The 17,847-nt window shown below is 51.0% G+C and overlaps 8 protein-coding genes across 8 annotated transcripts; 5 read left to right on the top strand and 3 right to left on the bottom strand.

Moving 5' to 3' along the window:
* The first annotated feature begins 127 nt into the window (after window positions 1-127).
* On the top strand, window positions 128-3,998 carry P152DRAFT_455710 (calcium ATPase). The gene is made up of 6 exons (XM_033678845.1): window positions 128-630; window positions 681-838; window positions 896-1,498; window positions 1,547-3,256; window positions 3,303-3,625; window positions 3,674-3,998. The coding sequence occupies exons 1-6, from the start codon at window positions 465-467 to the stop codon at window positions 3,720-3,722; spliced, it is 3,009 nt and encodes a 1,002-aa protein (XP_033537621.1). The 5' UTR covers window positions 128-464; the 3' UTR covers window positions 3,723-3,998.
* A 17-nt stretch (window positions 3,999-4,015) lies between these two features.
* Window positions 4,016-4,925, bottom strand: P152DRAFT_411352 (adoMet-dependent tRNA methyltransferase complex subunit Trm112). Its single transcript, XM_033676968.1, has 2 exons — window positions 4,657-4,925; window positions 4,016-4,594 (listed from the first exon to the last, which is right to left on the bottom strand). The coding sequence occupies exons 1-2, from the start codon at window positions 4,840-4,842 to the stop codon at window positions 4,367-4,369; spliced, it is 414 nt and encodes a 137-aa protein (XP_033537620.1). The 5' UTR covers window positions 4,843-4,925; the 3' UTR covers window positions 4,016-4,366.
* Window positions 4,926-8,238: 3,313 nt separating this feature from the next.
* Window positions 8,239-9,432, top strand: P152DRAFT_390404 (ribonuclease H-like protein; the record flags this gene model as incomplete). The annotated part of the gene is made up of 1 exon (XM_033676042.1): window positions 8,239-9,432. A coding segment is annotated over one exon (1,194 nt), but the record flags the coding sequence as incomplete, so codon positions are not given.
* Window positions 9,433-9,844: 412 nt separating this feature from the next.
* Window positions 9,845-12,199, top strand: P152DRAFT_203910 (AAT family amino acid transporter, variant). The gene is made up of 3 exons (XM_033674362.1): window positions 9,845-10,439; window positions 10,492-10,545; window positions 10,596-12,199. Exons 1-3 carry the CDS (start codon window positions 10,268-10,270, stop codon window positions 12,071-12,073), a joined length of 1,704 nt encoding a protein of 567 aa, XP_033537618.1. The 5' UTR covers window positions 9,845-10,267; the 3' UTR covers window positions 12,074-12,199.
* P152DRAFT_455708 (uncharacterized protein) lies at window positions 12,043-13,182 on the bottom strand. Its single transcript, XM_033678844.1, has one exon. The coding sequence runs from the start codon at window positions 13,048-13,050 to the stop codon at window positions 12,325-12,327; it is 726 nt and encodes a 241-aa protein (XP_033537617.1). The 5' UTR covers window positions 13,051-13,182; the 3' UTR covers window positions 12,043-12,324.
* A 350-nt stretch (window positions 13,183-13,532) lies between these two features.
* P152DRAFT_471345 (kinase-like protein) lies at window positions 13,533-14,801 on the top strand (the record flags this gene model as incomplete). The annotated part of the gene is made up of 2 exons (XM_033681059.1): window positions 13,533-13,725; window positions 13,774-14,801. The coding sequence occupies 2 exons, from the start codon at window positions 13,533-13,535 to the stop codon at window positions 14,799-14,801; spliced, it is 1,221 nt and encodes a 406-aa protein (XP_033537616.1).
* A 542-nt stretch (window positions 14,802-15,343) lies between these two features.
* P152DRAFT_471344 (glycerol-3-phosphate dehydrogenase-like protein) lies at window positions 15,344-16,740 on the top strand (the record flags this gene model as incomplete). The annotated part of the gene is made up of 3 exons (XM_033681058.1): window positions 15,344-15,405; window positions 15,459-16,615; window positions 16,676-16,740. The coding sequence occupies 3 exons, from the start codon at window positions 15,344-15,346 to the stop codon at window positions 16,738-16,740; spliced, it is 1,284 nt and encodes a 427-aa protein (XP_033537615.1).
* Window positions 16,730-17,711, bottom strand: P152DRAFT_505693 (ARF/SAR superfamily; the record flags this gene model as incomplete). The annotated part of the gene is made up of 4 exons (XM_033682449.1): window positions 16,730-17,089; window positions 17,143-17,223; window positions 17,328-17,473; window positions 17,525-17,711. The coding sequence occupies 4 exons, from the start codon at window positions 17,709-17,711 to the stop codon at window positions 16,958-16,960; spliced, it is 546 nt and encodes a 181-aa protein (XP_033537614.1). The 3' UTR covers window positions 16,730-16,957.
* Window positions 17,712-17,847: the final 136 nt, after the last annotated feature.

Raw genomic sequence — 17,847 nt, 5'->3', positions numbered from 1 at the left:
TGATAGGGAGCGGAGCGGAGCGGACTGGAGGCGGGGAGGCGGGGAGGCGGGGAGGCGGGAGGAATGTTCAGCCACATCCCCCGCCTGAGCCACATGTCCCTCCAAAGTCCAATCCGATCCCCTGTCACGCAGGAACTGAAGCTGTGGATTATTTCTAGAGTAAGGACACATCACCTTGATACTTAGTTCAAATCCAGTTCCGCGTTCTATCATTACTTGTTCGCTTGGACTTTTCGACCTTTGTTCCGTCCATTCCACGTCGCCCCAAAGCACCGACGAAGCCATCGTTAAACCGCGTTCATTACGTGTCCACTTGAACCGACCGCCTACAAAATCGGTTCCTCCACCCACATTGATAAGAACTGCCCTGATCGATGCAGTGGCCAACACGATAGAGGCTCTTCGTGTGATTCAGGCTTGCGAGCTTACCCGTCAATTCAATCCCCGCCCTCGGTTTCGTCGCAATGGATGTCCAGAAAACCGCCCACATGAACGGAAACGCCGGGTTCGATCTTGAGAAGGCCTATGCCAAAAGCTCGGCCGCAGTGTTGAAGCAGCTTGGGGTAGACCAGCATCAGGGGTTATCGGACGTGCAGGTGGATCAACAACGGAAGAAATATGGAAGAAATGGTACGTGAGGACGGGAACTGATCTCGGAATAGAGTTAACTTTTATCGCAGCTCTTCCTGAAGATCCGCCGACCCCTCTCTGGGAGCTTATATTGGAACAATTCAAAGATCAATTGGTCCTGATTTTGCTGGGTAGTGCGGCCGTCTCGTTCGTGCTCGCACTATTCGAGGAAGATGGCGATTGGACCGCTTTCGTTGATCCCGTTGTAGTGAGTTTGCCCACTGTCGCGTATATTGGACGGATCGGACTGACGGCTATTCATTAGATCTTGACCATCTTGATTTTGAACGCGATCGTCGGCGTATCGCAGGAGTCTTCTGCGGAAAAGGCAATCGCTGCACTTCAGGAATACTCTGCCAACGAAGCGAAGGTGATTCGTAGTGGCACACCGCACCGCATTCGCGCTGAGGATCTCGTGCCGGGCGATATTGTTTCCGTGGCTGTTGGGGATCGCATTCCAGCCGATTGTCGCCTTTTAGCCGTCCACTCTAACGCATTTTCCGTCGATCAATCGATCCTCACTGGAGAATCGGAATCGGTCTCGAAAATCAATGTTGTCATCAAAGACTCGAACGCTGTTAAACAGGACCAAGTCAACATGCTTTTCTCGGGCACAACAATCTCAACGGGACATGCGACTGCAATCGTGGTCCTGACCGGGTCAAATACAGCCATCGGGGACATCCACGAAAGCATTACCGCTCAAATCAGCCAACCAACACCTCTCAAGGAAAAGCTGAACGATTTCGGGGACATGCTAGCAAAGGTCATCACCGTGATTTGCATCTTGGTTTGGCTAATCAACATCCGACATTTCAACGACCCCAGTCATGGTGGATGGACCAAGGGTGCGATTTATTATCTCAAGGTGGGTCTTATATTGCCTCTCTTGTGATCACGCTAACTTGAACAACAGATTGCGGTGTCCCTTGGAGTGGCGGCTATTCCGGAGGGTCTGGCGGTCGTAATCACGACATGTCTTGCCCTAGGAACCCGCAAAATGGCAGCGAAGAATGCTGTTGTGCGATCGCTTCCAAGTGTCGAAACTCTTGGAAGCTGCAGTGTCATCTGTTCCGACAAGACGGGCACACTCACGACGAACCAAATGAGTGTGAATAAAGTGGTCTATGTCAGTGCAAACGGCCGAAGTCTCGACGAAATCGATGTGGAAGGAACCAGCTTTGCACCGGAGGGCGCACTCAGACGTGGAGGGAAGCAAATCACTCACCCTGCAGCGTCCTCAACCTTGGCGCAACTGGCCGAGGCGATCGCCTTGTGCAATGATGCGATGGTTTCGTACGAATCTCGATCGGGAACGTACGGGATTGTTGGCGAACCAACCGAAGGAGCTCTCCGGGTTCTGGCCGAGAAGATTGGATCTCCCGACACCAAGTACAACGAACGACGAGCATCGGTATCGGCGGAAGGACGGATTCACTATCACAGCAAATATTACGAGCAACACGCTTCGAGACTGGCCACCTACGAGTTCTCTCGTGACCGGAAAAGCATGTCGGTTCTTGTGAACGGTGGGAAAAAGCAGCGTCTGCTGGTCAAAGGAGCCCCGGAGTCGATTCTCGAGCGATGTACGTCAGTGTTCCGAGGGCACGATGGCACCATTGCCCCTTTGGATGCGACGGTGGCAAAGCTTATTACCTCTGAGATTGTCGAATACGGAAACCGAGGGTTACGGGTCATCGCTGTGGCTATGGTAGACGATGTGGGCTCGAATCCTTTGACCAAGTCCGCAAAGACCACCAAGGAGTACTCGCAGTTGGAACAGGGAATGACACTGATCGGCCTAGTCGGAATGTTAGATCCTCCACGACCTGAAGTCAAAGCCTCCATTCAAAAATGCAGGGACGCCGGGATTCGTGTGGTGGTTATTACAGGCGACAACCAAAATACCGCGGAGACGATATGCCGACAGATCGGGATCTTCGGGGAAGCTGAAGATCTCCAAGGGAAATCGTACACAGGACGAGAATTTGATGATCTATCTGAGGATGAACAGCTCATAGCTGCCAAACGTGCGTCCTTGTTCTCCCGAACGGAACCGGCACACAAATCCAAGCTGGTTGATCTCCTCCAATCTGCCGGGGAAGTGGTTGCCATGACGGGTGATGGTGTCAACGATGCCCCAGCACTCAAGAAGGCGGACATTGGGGTCGCGATGGGTAGTGGGACTGATGTCGCGCGCCTGGCAGCAGACATGGTACTCGCGGACGACAATTTTGCCACGATCGAGGCAGCAGTCGAAGAAGGTCGGGCCATTTTCAACAACACTCAGCAGTTCATTCGATATTTGATTAGCTCAAATATTGGTGAAGTCGTCTCCATCTTCATCACGGCGGCATTGGGCATGCCCGAAGCTTTGATCCCGGTCCAGCTTCTATGGGTGAACCTTGTCACCGATGGCTTGCCAGCAACGGCCTTGAGCTTCAACCCGAAAGATCACGATGTGATGAAACGAGCTCCTCGGAAACGGGATGAGCCGCTTATTAGCGGCTGGCTGTTCTTCCGATACCTCGTGATCGGCAGCTATGTCGGAGTGGCGACTGTTTTTGGATATGCATGGTGGTTCATGTACAACCCAGCAGGCCCCCAGATATCATTTCATCAACTGGTGCGTGATATTTCCCTTCCAAATCTTCAAAACGCTGACTATGTAGACAAACTTCCATCGCTGCTCAACAGCGTTTCCGGAGATCGGTTGCGATATGTTCATGTCCGGTCCTGCTAAATCCGCGTCGACCATGTCCCTTTCAATTTTGGTTGTGATCGAGATGTTCAACGCGGTGAATGCCTTGTCATCATCGGAGTCGCTTCTCACCCTCCCTCTTTGGAAGAACATGATGTTGGTCTATGCCATCACTCTGTCGATGGCGCTCCATTTTGCGCTATTGTATACACCATTCCTCCAGGGGCTCTTCGGCATCGTTCCGCTCGACTTGGCCGAGTGGAAAGCAGTGGTGGGCATTAGTGCGCCGATAATGTGAGTCTTTGGGTTCTAAATTCGACTCCCTCGCTAACTCCCTTGCAGCATAATAGACGAGGGTTTGAAACTTATGGAACGGTCGTTTTTCATGTGAAGCATTTCATGGCGCTCGAGATAGAATATTTAGATGTGTCAGCACCGGAGAATTGCCTCCCGGTGATGGAGGTCTATCATAGATCTAAATCACGCGAAGTCTAGCGACTATACGCATACATTGTACATCGTAACAATATTCAATAAGTAATTGCGCCATGTTATTGAGACAGCTGTGATACCATGTCTTGCGTAACATTTACGTCTGTGACCGTTCCATTCAGCCAGAATTCAAATATCAAGCAGATCCATAGCCCAGACTCCCCCTAAAACATTAGATATGGCACGGATGTTGCTCCTTTGTGACTGGTCTCTCCGTCAACATCGTGGTTGCATACCAGAACTCCACTTCACTGCCATTCAATCATCATTCCAAGCCTAAGCGGACAGGAATGGAGTCAAGTTGGCAAGCTTGATGCAATAAACTGTGCGGGGTTAACGGCATATCCCCACTGAACCGTGAAACCGTGATTGACCCTACTTGTTGAAGCGGCTTGAAGAGACACTCTCAGGGCGGGTCCTGCGTTTATCTAGGGGAGAATAGCAGGCTCCAGTCGAAGATGTAATGCCGCGATCGCAGGAGACATCTCACATGAGATATATGGGCTGAAAAATCATTCCGCGCTTGGAATAGGATGTGAAGATTCAAACTAAATGCGGAGGCAGCAAGAAATTTGCTATGCCTTCCTTGATGGCATATTCGTGACCACAGTTGGAACAGACCAAAAGACCTTCTCTGATGGTAGTTTCGAGGAGGAGTTTGTGAAGGTCCCTCGCAACCTGAGTCGGTTGAGCCGGTGAACTACCTTCGCCTCCAGACTCGAAGAGATCGGACGCAGCTGGGGTCGAGGATGGGAGGGTAGGTAGCGCAAGCTGCAGATATCGGGGTCAGATGTGAACAGTGATTCAAGGCAGATGGAGAAGCGGTTGCGCACCTCATTGCATATAATTTGCAATGCTTCCCATTCTAACTTTGGGAGCATATTCTGGAGGAATTGAGGATTGAATTCCATTTCGACCAGTTCCAGCTCTGCATCACGGGGATGGAGTGGAAAAGAGGAAGTGCTGGATTTGCAGGCTTTCCGTGCACAGGACACGAAATTCAGGGTGAGGAGCTTCATGGCGTGAGCAGCTGGATGGCTATGGATGAGGGTTTGGGACCAATTGCGGTTCTGGATTTGCTTAAAATTGTTTCTGTAGAAAGGTTTCAATTGATAGTTTCAATTGATAGAGGGACAGGATGAATGGAAATTTGTGAACAAACCCCCCTTAATTACGACACCAGCCACAGAAGCCACAGCCGCCCCGAGGTACTAAATCTCCCTACTCTACCTCACGTCGCCGATGTCTATCACCATAACATCTAGTATTTCTATCAGAGGGGTGTGGATTCGGTATCATGCGGATTACTCGCATTACATTTGCGTCATCGGTTTACGCATCTTCTAATATACTACTAGCCATTCTCCCTACGCGTCTCCCTACATAGTACCTGGCACCTTTGGCAATGGAGGCAAGTGATGACTATCTACCGGACCTCTGGTGCGATCTCCATCTGTCCTCTACAAGTGTCGATTCCTTGTACCCTTCAGTTATCGATTCGGAGCCTTGCGGTGGCAAGGAGCTATTCCTACATCAAGCCTGGGATGGCTGAAAACGCGCAATGGTTGCTATCCTGTCTCAATGGTTAATATATGGTTCTCAACATGTACTAACTTCTAATACGCAGTTGTGCGAAGTCCCATCCTACTCGAAACCAGACGTGGAATTCTGCTCGAGGGATTGTATTCGCGGATAATATCCAAACAAAACGCGACACTAGCACTTGGAACCCGACAGATGGTATCCGGTTCGCCTCAGCCCGTACTCCCCCTCCACGGGCGTATCGTCCAGTCAAACCATTACCACCAAAAGGGGCTATTTCATCCGATGAACGGCTAAAAAGCGTGGTGGCAGCGGAGAATGCAAGGAAAGCGGAGGAAGAACGAAAACAAGCATTGTTGGAGAAGCAAGAGGAAGAATTGCGCAAAGCCCAAGCAGATGCAATACAGAGGAGAAAACAACAAGAAGAAGAAGCTCGCAAGGCAGAGGCCGAGGCAATTGAGAGGAGAGAGCAAGAAGAGGAGGAGAGAATGAAAGAATATCTTCGGGAACAATACAACGCCCGCCTTCAACAAGGTCTCCAGCCTTTAATGAATCTCGACTCTGAATTGGATGCCATGGTGGAGGTCATAACAGCTATTTCGAAGGAGATTGAGAACATTCTAGCGTCATTCAAGCAGAAGAAGAAGGATGCAGTAACAACTTTGCAATTGCGTCAGCTACAGTTTCACAACCGTCACTTTGCTCAAGAACGCGTAGAAGAAGGCATCTCCCAATCTCCTGTCGAGGTACGATCCGAAGCACGAGAAGCTGCAATGCGAGAGGCAGCCGAGAGGGCAGAAGATGAGAGACAAGCAAGGATCATAAGGGAAAAGATCGATGGTTTCCTACAAAAGATGTCCGATGGCAGGGATTATAGTGATCAACTTACATCGAGAATCCATACCGATCAGGCGCTTCGAATACGCGAATTGGAGGATATCCAACGCGAGCTTCTCGGGAGTCTGGCAACCGAATTGGAATTGAGGCCACTATTGCGGAGAGAGGAATCACTCGATATTTCCTGGGAAGATGACCCGGCTCTCCCCCCAGCACTTGACGACACCCCCCAGACGTCCTATCTAGCATACCGGCAGTTTTACACTAACATGTTCGCCTCCCATTCCGCTCTTTGTCAGGCCATGCAAGATTTCCTCCGCTGCCAGCTACCCTCGGAATCCAAACGAGTACTTGTGGGCTGGTTGAAGAAATCTAGCATTATGCGCTCTGAGTTTACTCTCGACTCCCATAGATCCAGGATGTTAACCAACCTGGGTCGATATCAGCTCCCGAGCTGTCCCCAGTACTACCAGCGACATGTGAGGAGCAGTGCACTTCACCACGCAACCGAGGAAGTTGTGGAATCAGCAACACAGCTAATGGATTTGGCCGAACAGTGTGGCTCAAGCCCTGTCCGTAACTTGGTGAAGACGATTTTCGAAGACTCCAAGGACCTATATTTCTTGATGCAACGGAGTACGTTTGTGTGCATGACGTTGCTTACACGGGCTCGCCTCAGTGGCACGCTAAGCGACCAGATCTTAACCGTCAGAGATGTCCGCTTAAGAATCGTGTTGGCGCGTTCCAGAAGATTTCTAATATCAGGACGAGACATTCAAAAGAGTTTGCAGCGTGCGATCCATCGTTCTTCAGATGGCCACCCACTTCGTGAACCACTCGAGCTGCTAGGGAATTCATTGGACAATCTGGGAATGGTCACGGCAGATCTTCGTGACTGTTATGAAGCCTCCCGAGAGAAGATGTATATGGGAGCAGTTCGACTTGAAGAGGAAGGTTTGCTAGACGATGAAGCGGCTAACCTAAGATTGGAACTTGAAGACATGTTCCGGCAGACCAAGAGGAACCTCGACAATCACCTCCGGCGCATATCCCCTGATCGACGAGGCGACGGAAAGTTGTATCCATATATTTCCCCGCCGAGGGCTGCATCAGCGCCATCGACAAAACGTAAAGGCCACCTTGGTGCTTCCGACGGCGCAAGTCTCTCACCGGATATTGTTGCGGCGCGGCAAGGTCGTAACAATAAAGCAGAATCGCGCAGGAGCCAGAGAAAGTCATCCAAGGACAGATCGACTGAGCTAGGCCGAGAAGCTACTGTGGAGCATGCGGGTGAAGGAGACGATTTCGGAAATAGTGAACTTCAAAAGTGGACGCCCATGCAAGCATTCTCCGGTGTCAGAGATGAAACAGCGAGTCCAGCATCGGAAGAGTGCAGGAGTACATCATACTCAAATAAAGTATCCCAATCCCGATCCCGATCACGTATGAAGCAGTCCACAGGTCCGCCCAAGGTTTCTGAGGCCACCCGCGGATCAAGCGTCCACGATCATGCTCGCAATCGAGAAGCGAACACGGGAGACGGCAGAACCCCGGAGAATATTCATTCCTTACCGAAGAGGCCTACGCAAAAGCTGCCGAGCACGAAGGTTTCCTCCACGGACGCAACACCGCGTCGCACATTCCATAAACTTTACCCTGGTCGACATGTGAACAGCCATTCTGGTTCGTCTGAATTGAACGGTTCATGCAATGGCCATTTTTCAGACTCGGCCGAGAACGGTTCTAGGGAGGACAACTCGCTTGCTCATAAAGCAAGTGATGGTGGTCCAAATACCAACTCTATCATAGCACCGCATCGATTTCCCCCCTCGCATCCTCTCGGCAGCAGCCAAACAGGTAGTGCTGATGCTCTTAATTTCGGTACAGGGAGCGTTGGCAATTTGAGTGCGGAAAATCCGATTTCGGATGGCGACGCTGATACGAGCGCGACAGAGAACACGTTACCTGCCCTAACCTTTGTGATCCCCGAAGAAGATTTCCAAAAGTCCAAAGAAGCCCCGGCTGGGCAGTCTGAATCGTATTGGCGGCACAAGCTCTACAAAGGACCCCAAGGCCAGCCCGTCCTGGTGCATTATTGCCGTTCAAGAGAGACGACGGAGAGGGAAGCGACACTCTTCGCCACGAAACCTGTCCTGGGGTTTGACATCGAATGGCAACTATGGGCAGGGCCTTCCAGTGGTATCAAAGCCAATGTGGCGCTAATCCAGTTAGCTTGCGAGGACCATATCGGCCTCTTTCACATTGCATTGCATCGAGGAGAGACGGCCGAAGAGTTGATCGGACCGGTGCTCAAGGGCATCCTGGAAAATCCTGCGATCATCAAGACCGGAGTCAACATTCGAGGAGACAGTACGCGTTTAGCCAAATCTTTGAACGTAGAGATGCAGGGATTGTTTGAACTCAGTCACATTTACCGTCTGGTTACTTTCGGAGTGGATTCGCGTCAACTCGTCAACAAACGGTTAGTCAGTCTTTCCCATCAAGTGGAGGATATCATGGGATTGCCTTTGCACAAAGGAGATGTACGGACAAGCAATTGGAAAGAGCCGTTGAGCTCTGAACAGGCGACTTACGCCGCGTCCGATGCATATGCGGGCTTTCAACTGTTCTATGCATTGGAGGCGAGACGCATGAAAATGGATCCTCGCCCACCGAGGCCACATTTGGCGGAGTTGAACCTCCCAATTCAATTGCCAGAGGGGCTCGAGCCCGCGAATATCCCACTTCCCGAGTCAGACGAAGAGGTCGAGGAATCGGAAGATGGGGATAGTGATGCTCGTTGCGAATCCAAGGTTCGGGGCTGTGCTGATAGAGAGGTCGCACCCTTCCCCCCCGAGCCATTCGACAATGCAAAGCCATCGGGGCCCAACGGTCGCGTCCGGCAAGATGTCCACGTTGGCGCTGAATTGAAATCGGCTGACGATTGGATATCTAATTATTCCAATGCTCTACCCAACGGCCAGACGTTGAAATCGTCCAGATCTGCGCTTCGAGCGTATGTATTATGGCACGTATCGGGGATGGAGCCTGCGAAGGTAGCTTCGGTTTTGCGACAGCCGCCGCTGAAGGTCGCGACCGTGTGCACGTACATCTTGGAGAGCACTAAGGCCGAGAACTTAGAATACGACAAAGGACGACTAGAGAATGTCCTTCGTGAAGGGATTCCGGAGAATTTGTGGTGGAGGTATAAACAATTGCTCGGTGATTGAGGGTGCTGGTCCATCACCATTCGGCAGCACTCGCAGGATTGCTACCGTATTTGCTACTTGCGGATGGTCATCTGATGATCCTCTGATCTCCAAGGGGCCAAGGGCCCAGGGAGGTGGAAGCAAGGGCCCTCGGAAATGCCGCTTTTTCTCCCGTGACGGTGACTTCGCCCGGCATCAGAGTGTGGATGATATGCTGCAGCATCAACGGAACAATATAACCACCTACCTATTGAGATGTCGTATACCGAACGAAAGACAGACAAGCGCTTAGCCAAGCAATATCTAATGACGCCACTTCGGTCATTTCGCATGTTGCTATTCAACGAAGCCTTGTTTAGTCTCAACTCTTAAAATGTCAAAGCTTGTCTGTCCCTGGTTCCCCCACTTCCCACTAAACCTCCGTCACTCCATCTGTCCCTTAGCGGGACGCGGTGCAACGGCGAACCCGTTTTTCTGAAGCTGCCAACGCCGCCGTCTGATCTTCCTTCGCACTTATCTCGACGCTTGCTGATGAAATCCTCATGAGCCAATTGCCGAGAAATACGAACGGCAATTTACGATAGAGGACCAAAAAGTGCCGCGCGACCTATTCCTAATCGAGGTGGCTAACCAGGTGCACCATGTTGAATTTCTCGTGCCCATCCGCCACCTCGGGAGGTATCTGGCGACTGTGGAGAGCCCATGCCTGATCGCCGTCCTACATACCACATCCATAGAATCATAAACGCCCCCCTCGTGGGTCGCATTTCGTTTAAGATCCCGGCTGCCCGCTGTCTCCGGCAGCCTGCAACAAGGAGATTTTCCAAACCTCCTTTCCAGCCAAAACCCGATTACCATGGAAAAAATCGAAATTGATAGTGGGAATGGAGGGAGTGACAAGAAGGGGTTGCCTCCTTATGAAGGGGAAGGCACAGATGCAACCCTACGACAACGAAAGGGTTCTGTAGCGGATCCCGAGGCTTTGGCCGGCGAGATATTCGATCCACGCTTTGAACAGACGAAGCGAGGTATTTCTCCATCATGGAGTAATTTGGTGATGTCCATGGTTAACGCTCTCAGGACTGAAGTCGCGTCATGCGCAGATGATCGCACTGGGAGGGACAATTGGAACGGGTGAGTTCTAATCCAGGCGTCGTGCAGGCGAACAGGACTGACATTGACAGGTATGTTCGTTGGGACCGGTCAAACCCTGGCACGAGGTGGTCCTGCATTTATCTTTGGTTGCTTCATCGTCGTCTCATTCCTCATTTACTGCATTGTCACGGCAATTGCTGAGGTCGCGGCGTTCCTACCCACCCCTGGAAGCTCGATGAACCTCTTTGGATACCGATATGTCTCCCGGTCCTTGGGCTTCGCTATGGGCTGGCTATATTTCTACTCGCTTGGCATCCTTGTTCCTTATGAGATCACCGCCGCAGCCCTAGTCATCCAGTACTGGAACTCCCCCGTCCACATCGCAGTATGGATCACCATCTTTATCGTTATCATTATAGGTTTGAATGCCCTTCCTGTTCAGTACTATGGGGAAACAGAGTTCTGGTTCGCGGGGATCAAGGTCATCATGATATTTGGCTTGCTCATTATGTCCGTCGTCCTCTTCTTTGGTGGTGGACCTAGCCACGACCGGCTCGGGTTCCGGTATTGGCAAAAGCCTGGAGCTGCCAAAGAATATCTTGAAACCGGGGACACTGGACGGTTCCTGGCACTGCTTTCGACGCTTGTGCTGAGCGCTTTCCCTTTCGCCTTTGCGCCAGAGATGATGGTCGTGACCGCGGGTGAGATGAAATCGCCGCGGAGAAATCTACCCATTGCTGCAAGGCGTTACATCTTCCGCTTGGTCTTCTTTTACATTTTATCGGTACTGGCCATGAGTGTGATCTGCCCGAGCAATGATCCGGCGATCACTTCGGACGGCGCTGGAGCTGGTGCCAGTCCCTTCGTCGTGGGAATTCGAAATGCTGGCATCAAGTCTCTTGATAGCGTGATCAATGCCGGCATTTTGATATCCGCTTGGTCGTCTGGAAATGGCTTCCTATATCTGTCGAGTCGATCGCTCTATTCGCTGGCATTATCTGGCAATGCGCCAAAGATATTTAAAACCTGCACGAAGAAAGGCGTTCCCTACATGGCTCTCATAGCCTCCAGCTGTTTCTGCGCACTGTCATACCTCAACGTCGGTGACAATTCGGCCGTGGTCTTCAACTGGTTCGTCAACCTTACGAACACGTCAGCTTTCATATCGTGGATGTGCTGCTGCATTGTCTTACTACGCTTCCGAAAGGCCTGTGCGGTGCAAGGCGTCCCCGACTCGGCATTGCCTTTTCACTCGAAGCTTCAGCCAGTGGGTTCGTGGATTGCCTTGGGGTCATTCGGGTTCCTGACCTTGATCAATGGGTTCCACGTGTTCTGGCCCCAGAATTGGAGCGCAAGCTCGTTCCTAACTGCATATATTGGTATCCCGATCTTCCTGGCCATCTATTTCGGGCACCGATTTATTTGGGCCTGGAACGACACTTGGGCTTATAATCCAGCTGAAACGGACCTCACCACCGGCATGGACCAGGTTTTGGCCGAGGAGAAGCCACCGAAGCCAGCGAGAGGCCCCAAATATATCTCTTGGGTTCAGAAACTCTGGACATAGATCTGGGAACGCGCCTCATCTATCAATGTCTATAGGGCAGCAATCAACCTTAATCTCAATTGTATAGCGCTGTCGCTATATAGGAGTTCAACCGGAATCTATTAACCTACTTGCAGTCCCGACAATGACAAGTAGACGTGACTAATCCCGAATATGCCTGTTATACAAACTAACCATGCGCCTTTGAAATGCTCTCGCTTCATTGCAAGGCAACCTATCCTTCAACTGTACTCGATACGTTGTCGCTTAATTCAACGTCCAGCCGCCTTTCGTTCTGCAGCCCTCCGTTTGGCTCGTACTTCGGCCTTCCTCCGCTCTCCACCATCCACCTTCCTGCCTTGTTTGACTTCCCATAGGCCTTCTTGCACCTTTAATCGGGCACCCATGCCTTGTGTTCCTTTTAAGGGCTCCACGAACGGGCCAGAGATGGTATGAGCTCCTCGAACTTTCGTCAAGGCGACTGGCGGAGCTTCCTCCAGTGGAACCGGGCACGTATCCTGGTCCGCCGTCCCAAAAGGTACATTCACTGCGATCTTCCTCATACCAGCCGTGCGGGTGGCCGTGGCGAGCGCTGAGTCTTTGGATTGCCATTCGGGGGGCATGGGGACTTCGAACACCCGCAAATGTGCTTCGCCATCCTCGCCAACCCATTTGGAATCGCCTCCGACACCGTACCGGCCTTGTCGAAAGCGCTCTCTCCACCAAAGCAGATATTTCCGCTTCCTTGCGGGCTCAATCCCAGAAGCGCGAAGCTGGGAAGAGGAGTAGGTAAAAAGGGCATCCCATGACGGGATTCGTGATGAGTGAGCGGACAGGTTCCGACCGATGACTTTTAGGAAGGTTGCGACATCGGGTACGAATGGCGTAGGGGGTGGAATAGGTCGGGATAGAAGGCGATTCGATGTCGAAGAATGGCGGATGCAGATGGCGCAAGCCTGCTTAAGCGGACGGAACTTGGACCCAAACATCCACGACATGAGGAAGAATGGGGAGATGGACGGTGTTCGGATCCAACTGTCAAGCTATCAACTGTGGAGGGTGGTATGTAAATGAAGTAGGTGCCCGTAATCAAGTCATCCGGATCAATTAGGATGAACTGGTGAAGAGGTGAAGTCGTGAACTCTCCAGAAATTTTGGCGTTGTTAGAGGAAAGGCACGTGCTTTCCCTCACATAGCATCTGACATCTCTCCCTCGCATCCGCCACTACCAAGAACACAATGGACAACTACAATGGAAGATCATTTCCACGCGAAGGCTTAAATCCGCCATTTGGGCGTCTAAGCTAGAGTGATGGAACCCGTGGTAAATGAGCTGCTGCTCCTTGCTGGAGGATAGGATGATAGATGATTGATAGATCCAACTGCTGTCTCTCCAAGGCTTCAACCCCTTCCACCAAACTGACCTCACGGAAGATCTTACAGAATTTTATCTGGCTAGATATCTTCCAGGAGATCTACCATGGCTGTATCACCTCTTCCTGGTACCATGCCATCCGCTGGAGCAAATGGTAGCCTTAAACCTCGACCTCTAACCATGCTTACGAGCAATCCAGCCGGTTCGAACTCGCTAGTCGCGAACACGCAAAGCTCCAATATCAACACGGACATATCCGAGCAGCTCAATGAGGAGGAAAGGCGGAGGTATGTCAAAGGTTGGTCCATCCATATCCATTGCCTGCCCGCTTCTGACCTGGGATCAGGAAAGAAACTCGGTGAAGGAACATATGCCATCGTCTATCACGGCCATCACCGCGACAACCCTTCCAAACTCGTGGCCATCAAAAAGATCAAGGTCAACGCCGAATTCCGAGATGGCTTGTCATTCGACGCCATCCGTGAGGTCAAGTACCTACAGGAACTTTCACATCCGAACATCATCGCCTTACATTCCGTCTTTTCCTCCAAAAACCAAAATTTGAACCTTGTTCTCGAATATCTTCCGTTGGGCGATCTTGAAGGTGTCATACGCGACACCAAATCCGTACACTACGGTCTTGCAGACATCAAAGCATGGATGAACATGTTGGCTCGAGCCGTCTGGTTTTGTCATGAGAGTTTCGTGCTCCATCGCGATATCAAACCGAACAACTTGCTTATAGCGGCGGACGGAGAAGTGAAATTGGCCGATTTTGGTCTATCCCGTTCGTTCTCGGATCCCTATCTCAACATGACATACAACGTCATCACACGCTGGTATCGACCTCCGGAACTATTCTTCAAGGCTCGGCATTACAGTGGGGTCGTCGATGTTTGGTCAATGGGCTGTGTTTTCGCTGAACTCATTCTGAGAACCCCTTATCTTCCTGGAGGCTCGGACATGGACCAAGTCACGTTGATTTGCAAGGCTCTCGGTACGCCGACAGAGCAGATTTGGCCGGGCGTTGAAATGCTTGATGGGTATAAGGCATACGCTGCCATATCCTCGGAAGCAGTCAATCCGCCCCCTCCAAAGCAACAGCTTCAGGGCCTGTTCGGAACCATAGGCGGCCAGGGAATTGACCTCCTACTCTCCATGCTTGCGCTGGATCCGAACAAGAGGGCAACGTCGAAACAGGTGTTGCAGCACGAGTGGTGGCTTACCAACCCCCGACCTAGCAAAAAGGAGGCGTTGCCGAAGAAAGGCGGGGGGCTGGAAAAGGTTGGAGAAGATTTGAAACGGAGAGGAGGGGAGATTGGAGATGGAGATGGGAGAGGAGAGCAGGTTGCGAGAAAGCTTAATTTTGGGTAGATGGGACAATGAAGGTCCGGTCATGTACTGGATAGATGCGGGTACAATAGATGAACTCAAGCACACAAGCACACAATCACTACCTGTACTTAACCGAAGTGATATAGTGATAGAGTATTCCTTATTGGATACACGTCAATACTGAATCGGTAACTAAGTGGAAATGTGGCACGTGGACCGATGAAGCTCCACGAGGCACGAAGCAAGGAATAAGGATCTCCACTCTCCAAATTCCTCCAACCCAGATGACCTCACATTCTTTACTCCCCTCTCCCCTCTCTCTCACTCACCACCTGGAAGCAGGAATTCTTGAATAGAACAAGGAGGCTATGAATCATTAATACTACCTAGTTCCGTTCTACTGTCCTCAACCTCTGACCTAAACCCTTCCGAATCTCCTTTGACAAACGACAAGCCACCAACCTCCAAAAGTATCCAAATCCCTCAGTCGAACTTCTTCGCCATCCCTCGCCGCGAATGTCAAGCGAATGACCTTATACCGACCATTGATCCAAGGAATTCGAAGAATAACGGTCGCAAACATGGCCACGCTCGGGGGAAACGCAAAGAAACACAAGGTCACGGTGGTTGGCTCGGGAAACTGGTACGTCCAGGGCTCTAGAGAAGCAGGATGATCCGGTACTCACTGTATTCAAGGGGTTCGACCATTGCCAAGGTGGTCGCGGAAAACACAAGAGAGAATCCCAACCTTTTTGAGCCCATTGTCCAGATGTGGGTCTATGAAGAAGAAGTATCGATTCCAAAATCCTCGAAGCACTACGACGCCAGCTCGGAACTTTGCAGCAAGCCGCAGCCACTCTCACAATTGGTGAACCAGTTACATGAGAATATAAAATACCTGCCGAACATCGCTCTCCCCGAGAATGTTGTCGCCAACCCTTCGATCGAGGACGCAGTGAAGGATTCCTCCATCCTGATCTTTAACCTGCCTCATCAATTCATCCCTAAAATCTGCCGGTTATTGGGGGGCAAAATACTGCCGTTTGCACGGGGGATCTCATGTATCAAGGGCGTCGAAGTATCCGAAAGTGGAATTCGCCTTCTCAGCGATCAAATTGGAGAGGAATTGGGCATATATTGCGGAGCATTATCTGGAGCCAACATCGCTACGGAAATCGCAATGGAGAAGTACTCTGAGACGACGGTTGCTTACGATCCTCCAGCCATGGACTCGCGACAGCCCTCGCCTTCAGGCTCGCCATCAACTTCGCAAGTGAATCTGGTGACGACCGATCTCGGTGATTTGCATTCAGCGACCTCGAAGCAAGCTCAGCCGTCCAAAACGAAACTGCAAGCCCTCCCTGCCGACTATCCCCCTCTCACGCACGAAACGATGAAGAAACTGTTCCACCGACCGTACTTCCACGTCCGTCTGGTATCGGACACCGCTGGCGTCAGTCTCGGGGGTGCGCTAAAGAACATCATCGCTCTCGCAGCTGGCTTTGTGGATGGACTAGGTTGGGGCGACAATGCGAAAGCTGCCGTCATGCGCGTCGGCATCCTTGAAATGGTGAGGTTTGGCCAAGCCTTCTTTTCTACAACCCACCACACTCGGGCAACGACTTTCACCGAAGAATCATGCGGGGTTGCCGATGTGGTGACTAGCTGCATGGGCGGGCGAAACTTCCGATGCGCGAAGATGGCGCTCGAACGGGGAATGACTGTGGAAGAGATTGAGGAGAAGGAGTTGAACGGTCAGAAACTCCAGGGGATCAGTACCGCGAGAGAAGTCAACGCGTTCCTGAAATCGCAAGGAATGGAAGCCGATTTCCCACTCTTCACGGCAGTCTACAGTAAGTATTTCTAGTTCTCATCATGGTCCGTTTGATTCTCAATGCTGATTTCGGATACAGATATCCTTGAGGGTAAGATAAAGCCGCAGCAGATCCCTGATCTAATCGAACCGAAAGATACCTAAGCCTCATGAAGACCGATGACCATGCCATGCGAGTAGAGGATGAATGATGGCTCGGGACATTCTGTTTGATAGCATAAGATACCACACGGAAATTGCATAGACTGCACCCTGCCATCTTTCGTATTCTGCCGCCCGTAGGAGTAAATTTGATTATGTCTTGTCTCTCCAGCAAGCACCGGGTAGACGCTTGTAGTGGTCCTTCAAGAACACGGGGTGCTCAAAATAAGAACAGCCTCTCTTTCGCATCCGCTAGTACCCAGTTCATGGCCTCCGGGAGGTTTTGTCCGGTCATAGCGCTACACTCCATGATTGACCATCGGTGGGTGCGAATGTCGTCCAGTCGCAAAATCTGCCAGTTCCATGAATCATTAAAGCGACAAAAAGGATGGACCTGCTACTCACGTCCCGTACTTGATCATTAGACAAACACCCGTGAACATCGGTTTTATTCTTCACGACGAGCAGGCTCGCTCCCATCAATCGCTATACGCGTTGGATGTCAGCATTCTTGGAAGAATAACGACTCGATTTTCACCACCCCGGTCCTTGATGTCGATAATCAAGATGCATAAAGAGGTTGGCCGTACTTCTTCAACTAGTAAATTTGCCAATTCTTCTCGGCAATCATTCATTCTTGCTTCATCAGTCGCATCGACAACCCAAAGCAATGTATCCGTTCGCTCGAAGTAGTTCCGCCAGTAGGTTCTCAGCGTCTTCTGTCCTCCAACATCCCCTAGGAAAATAACAGTTAGCTAAACCCTGATAGCCGATAGTGTTTACATACAAATATTGATTCGATATCCATCCCAGTCGACGGTGCTAATGACGAACCCAAGTGTGGGAGATATCTGCGACGTATCCTTGCCCAGGAGATGGTTCACAATAGTCGTCTTGCCAGCGTTATCCAATCCAAGGATTAGCACGCGAAGCTCCTTGTCTTTTAATCGTGCTTTCCGGAGTATCGACAGCATAATTGAAGTTTTTCTTCAATCTCCGACGTTGTTGTTGTTACCTGTTGCAGATAGAAGAAGGGTCCTGTCATGCTAGATTGCATTGCTTGGCCGCAGTGTGTGTCTTTGTGAAGGGTTCATGGCGCATTTTGTTCCA

This window comes from Eremomyces bilateralis, assembly GCF_010015585.1.
Source record: "Eremomyces bilateralis CBS 781.70 unplaced genomic scaffold P152scaffold_3, whole genome shotgun sequence".
Lineage (NCBI taxonomy): Eukaryota > Fungi > Ascomycota > Dothideomycetes > Eremomycetales > Eremomycetaceae > Eremomyces > Eremomyces bilateralis.
The sequence above is the reverse complement of the archived record's forward strand: the minus strand, read 5'-3'. Positions and strand labels throughout refer to the sequence as shown.

Excerpts from the sequence above, each read along its gene's own strand:
- P152DRAFT_455710 (XM_033678845.1), top strand. The coding sequence starts at position 465 with ATGGATGTCCAGAAAACCGCCCACATGAACGGAAACGCCGGGTTCGAT. Across the intron at positions 839-895 it reads CTTTCGTTGATCCCGTTGTA|ATCTTGACCATCTTGATTTT; the intron begins GTGAGTTTGCCC and ends GCTATTCATTAG. Across the intron at positions 1,499-1,546 it reads GTGCGATTTATTATCTCAAG|ATTGCGGTGTCCCTTGGAGT; the intron begins GTGGGTCTTATA and ends CTTGAACAACAG.
- P152DRAFT_455708 (XM_033678844.1), bottom strand. The coding sequence starts at position 13,050 with ATGTCGTGGATGTTTGGGTCCAAGTTCCGTCCGCTTAAGCAGGCTTGC.
- P152DRAFT_411352 (XM_033676968.1), bottom strand. The coding sequence starts at position 4,842 with ATGAAGCTCCTCACCCTGAATTTCGTGTCCTGTGCACGGAAAGCCTGC. Across the intron at positions 4,595-4,656 it reads TGCAAATTATATGCAATGAG|CTTGCGCTACCTACCCTCCC; the intron begins GTGCGCAACCGC and ends CGATATCTGCAG.
- P152DRAFT_203910 (XM_033674362.1), top strand. The coding sequence starts at position 10,268 with ATGGAAAAAATCGAAATTGATAGTGGGAATGGAGGGAGTGACAAGAAG. Across the intron at positions 10,440-10,491 it reads CTTTGAACAGACGAAGCGAG|GACTGAAGTCGCGTCATGCG; the intron begins GTATTTCTCCAT and ends TAACGCTCTCAG. Across the intron at positions 10,546-10,595 it reads GGGAGGGACAATTGGAACGG|GTATGTTCGTTGGGACCGGT; the intron begins GTGAGTTCTAAT and ends TGACATTGACAG.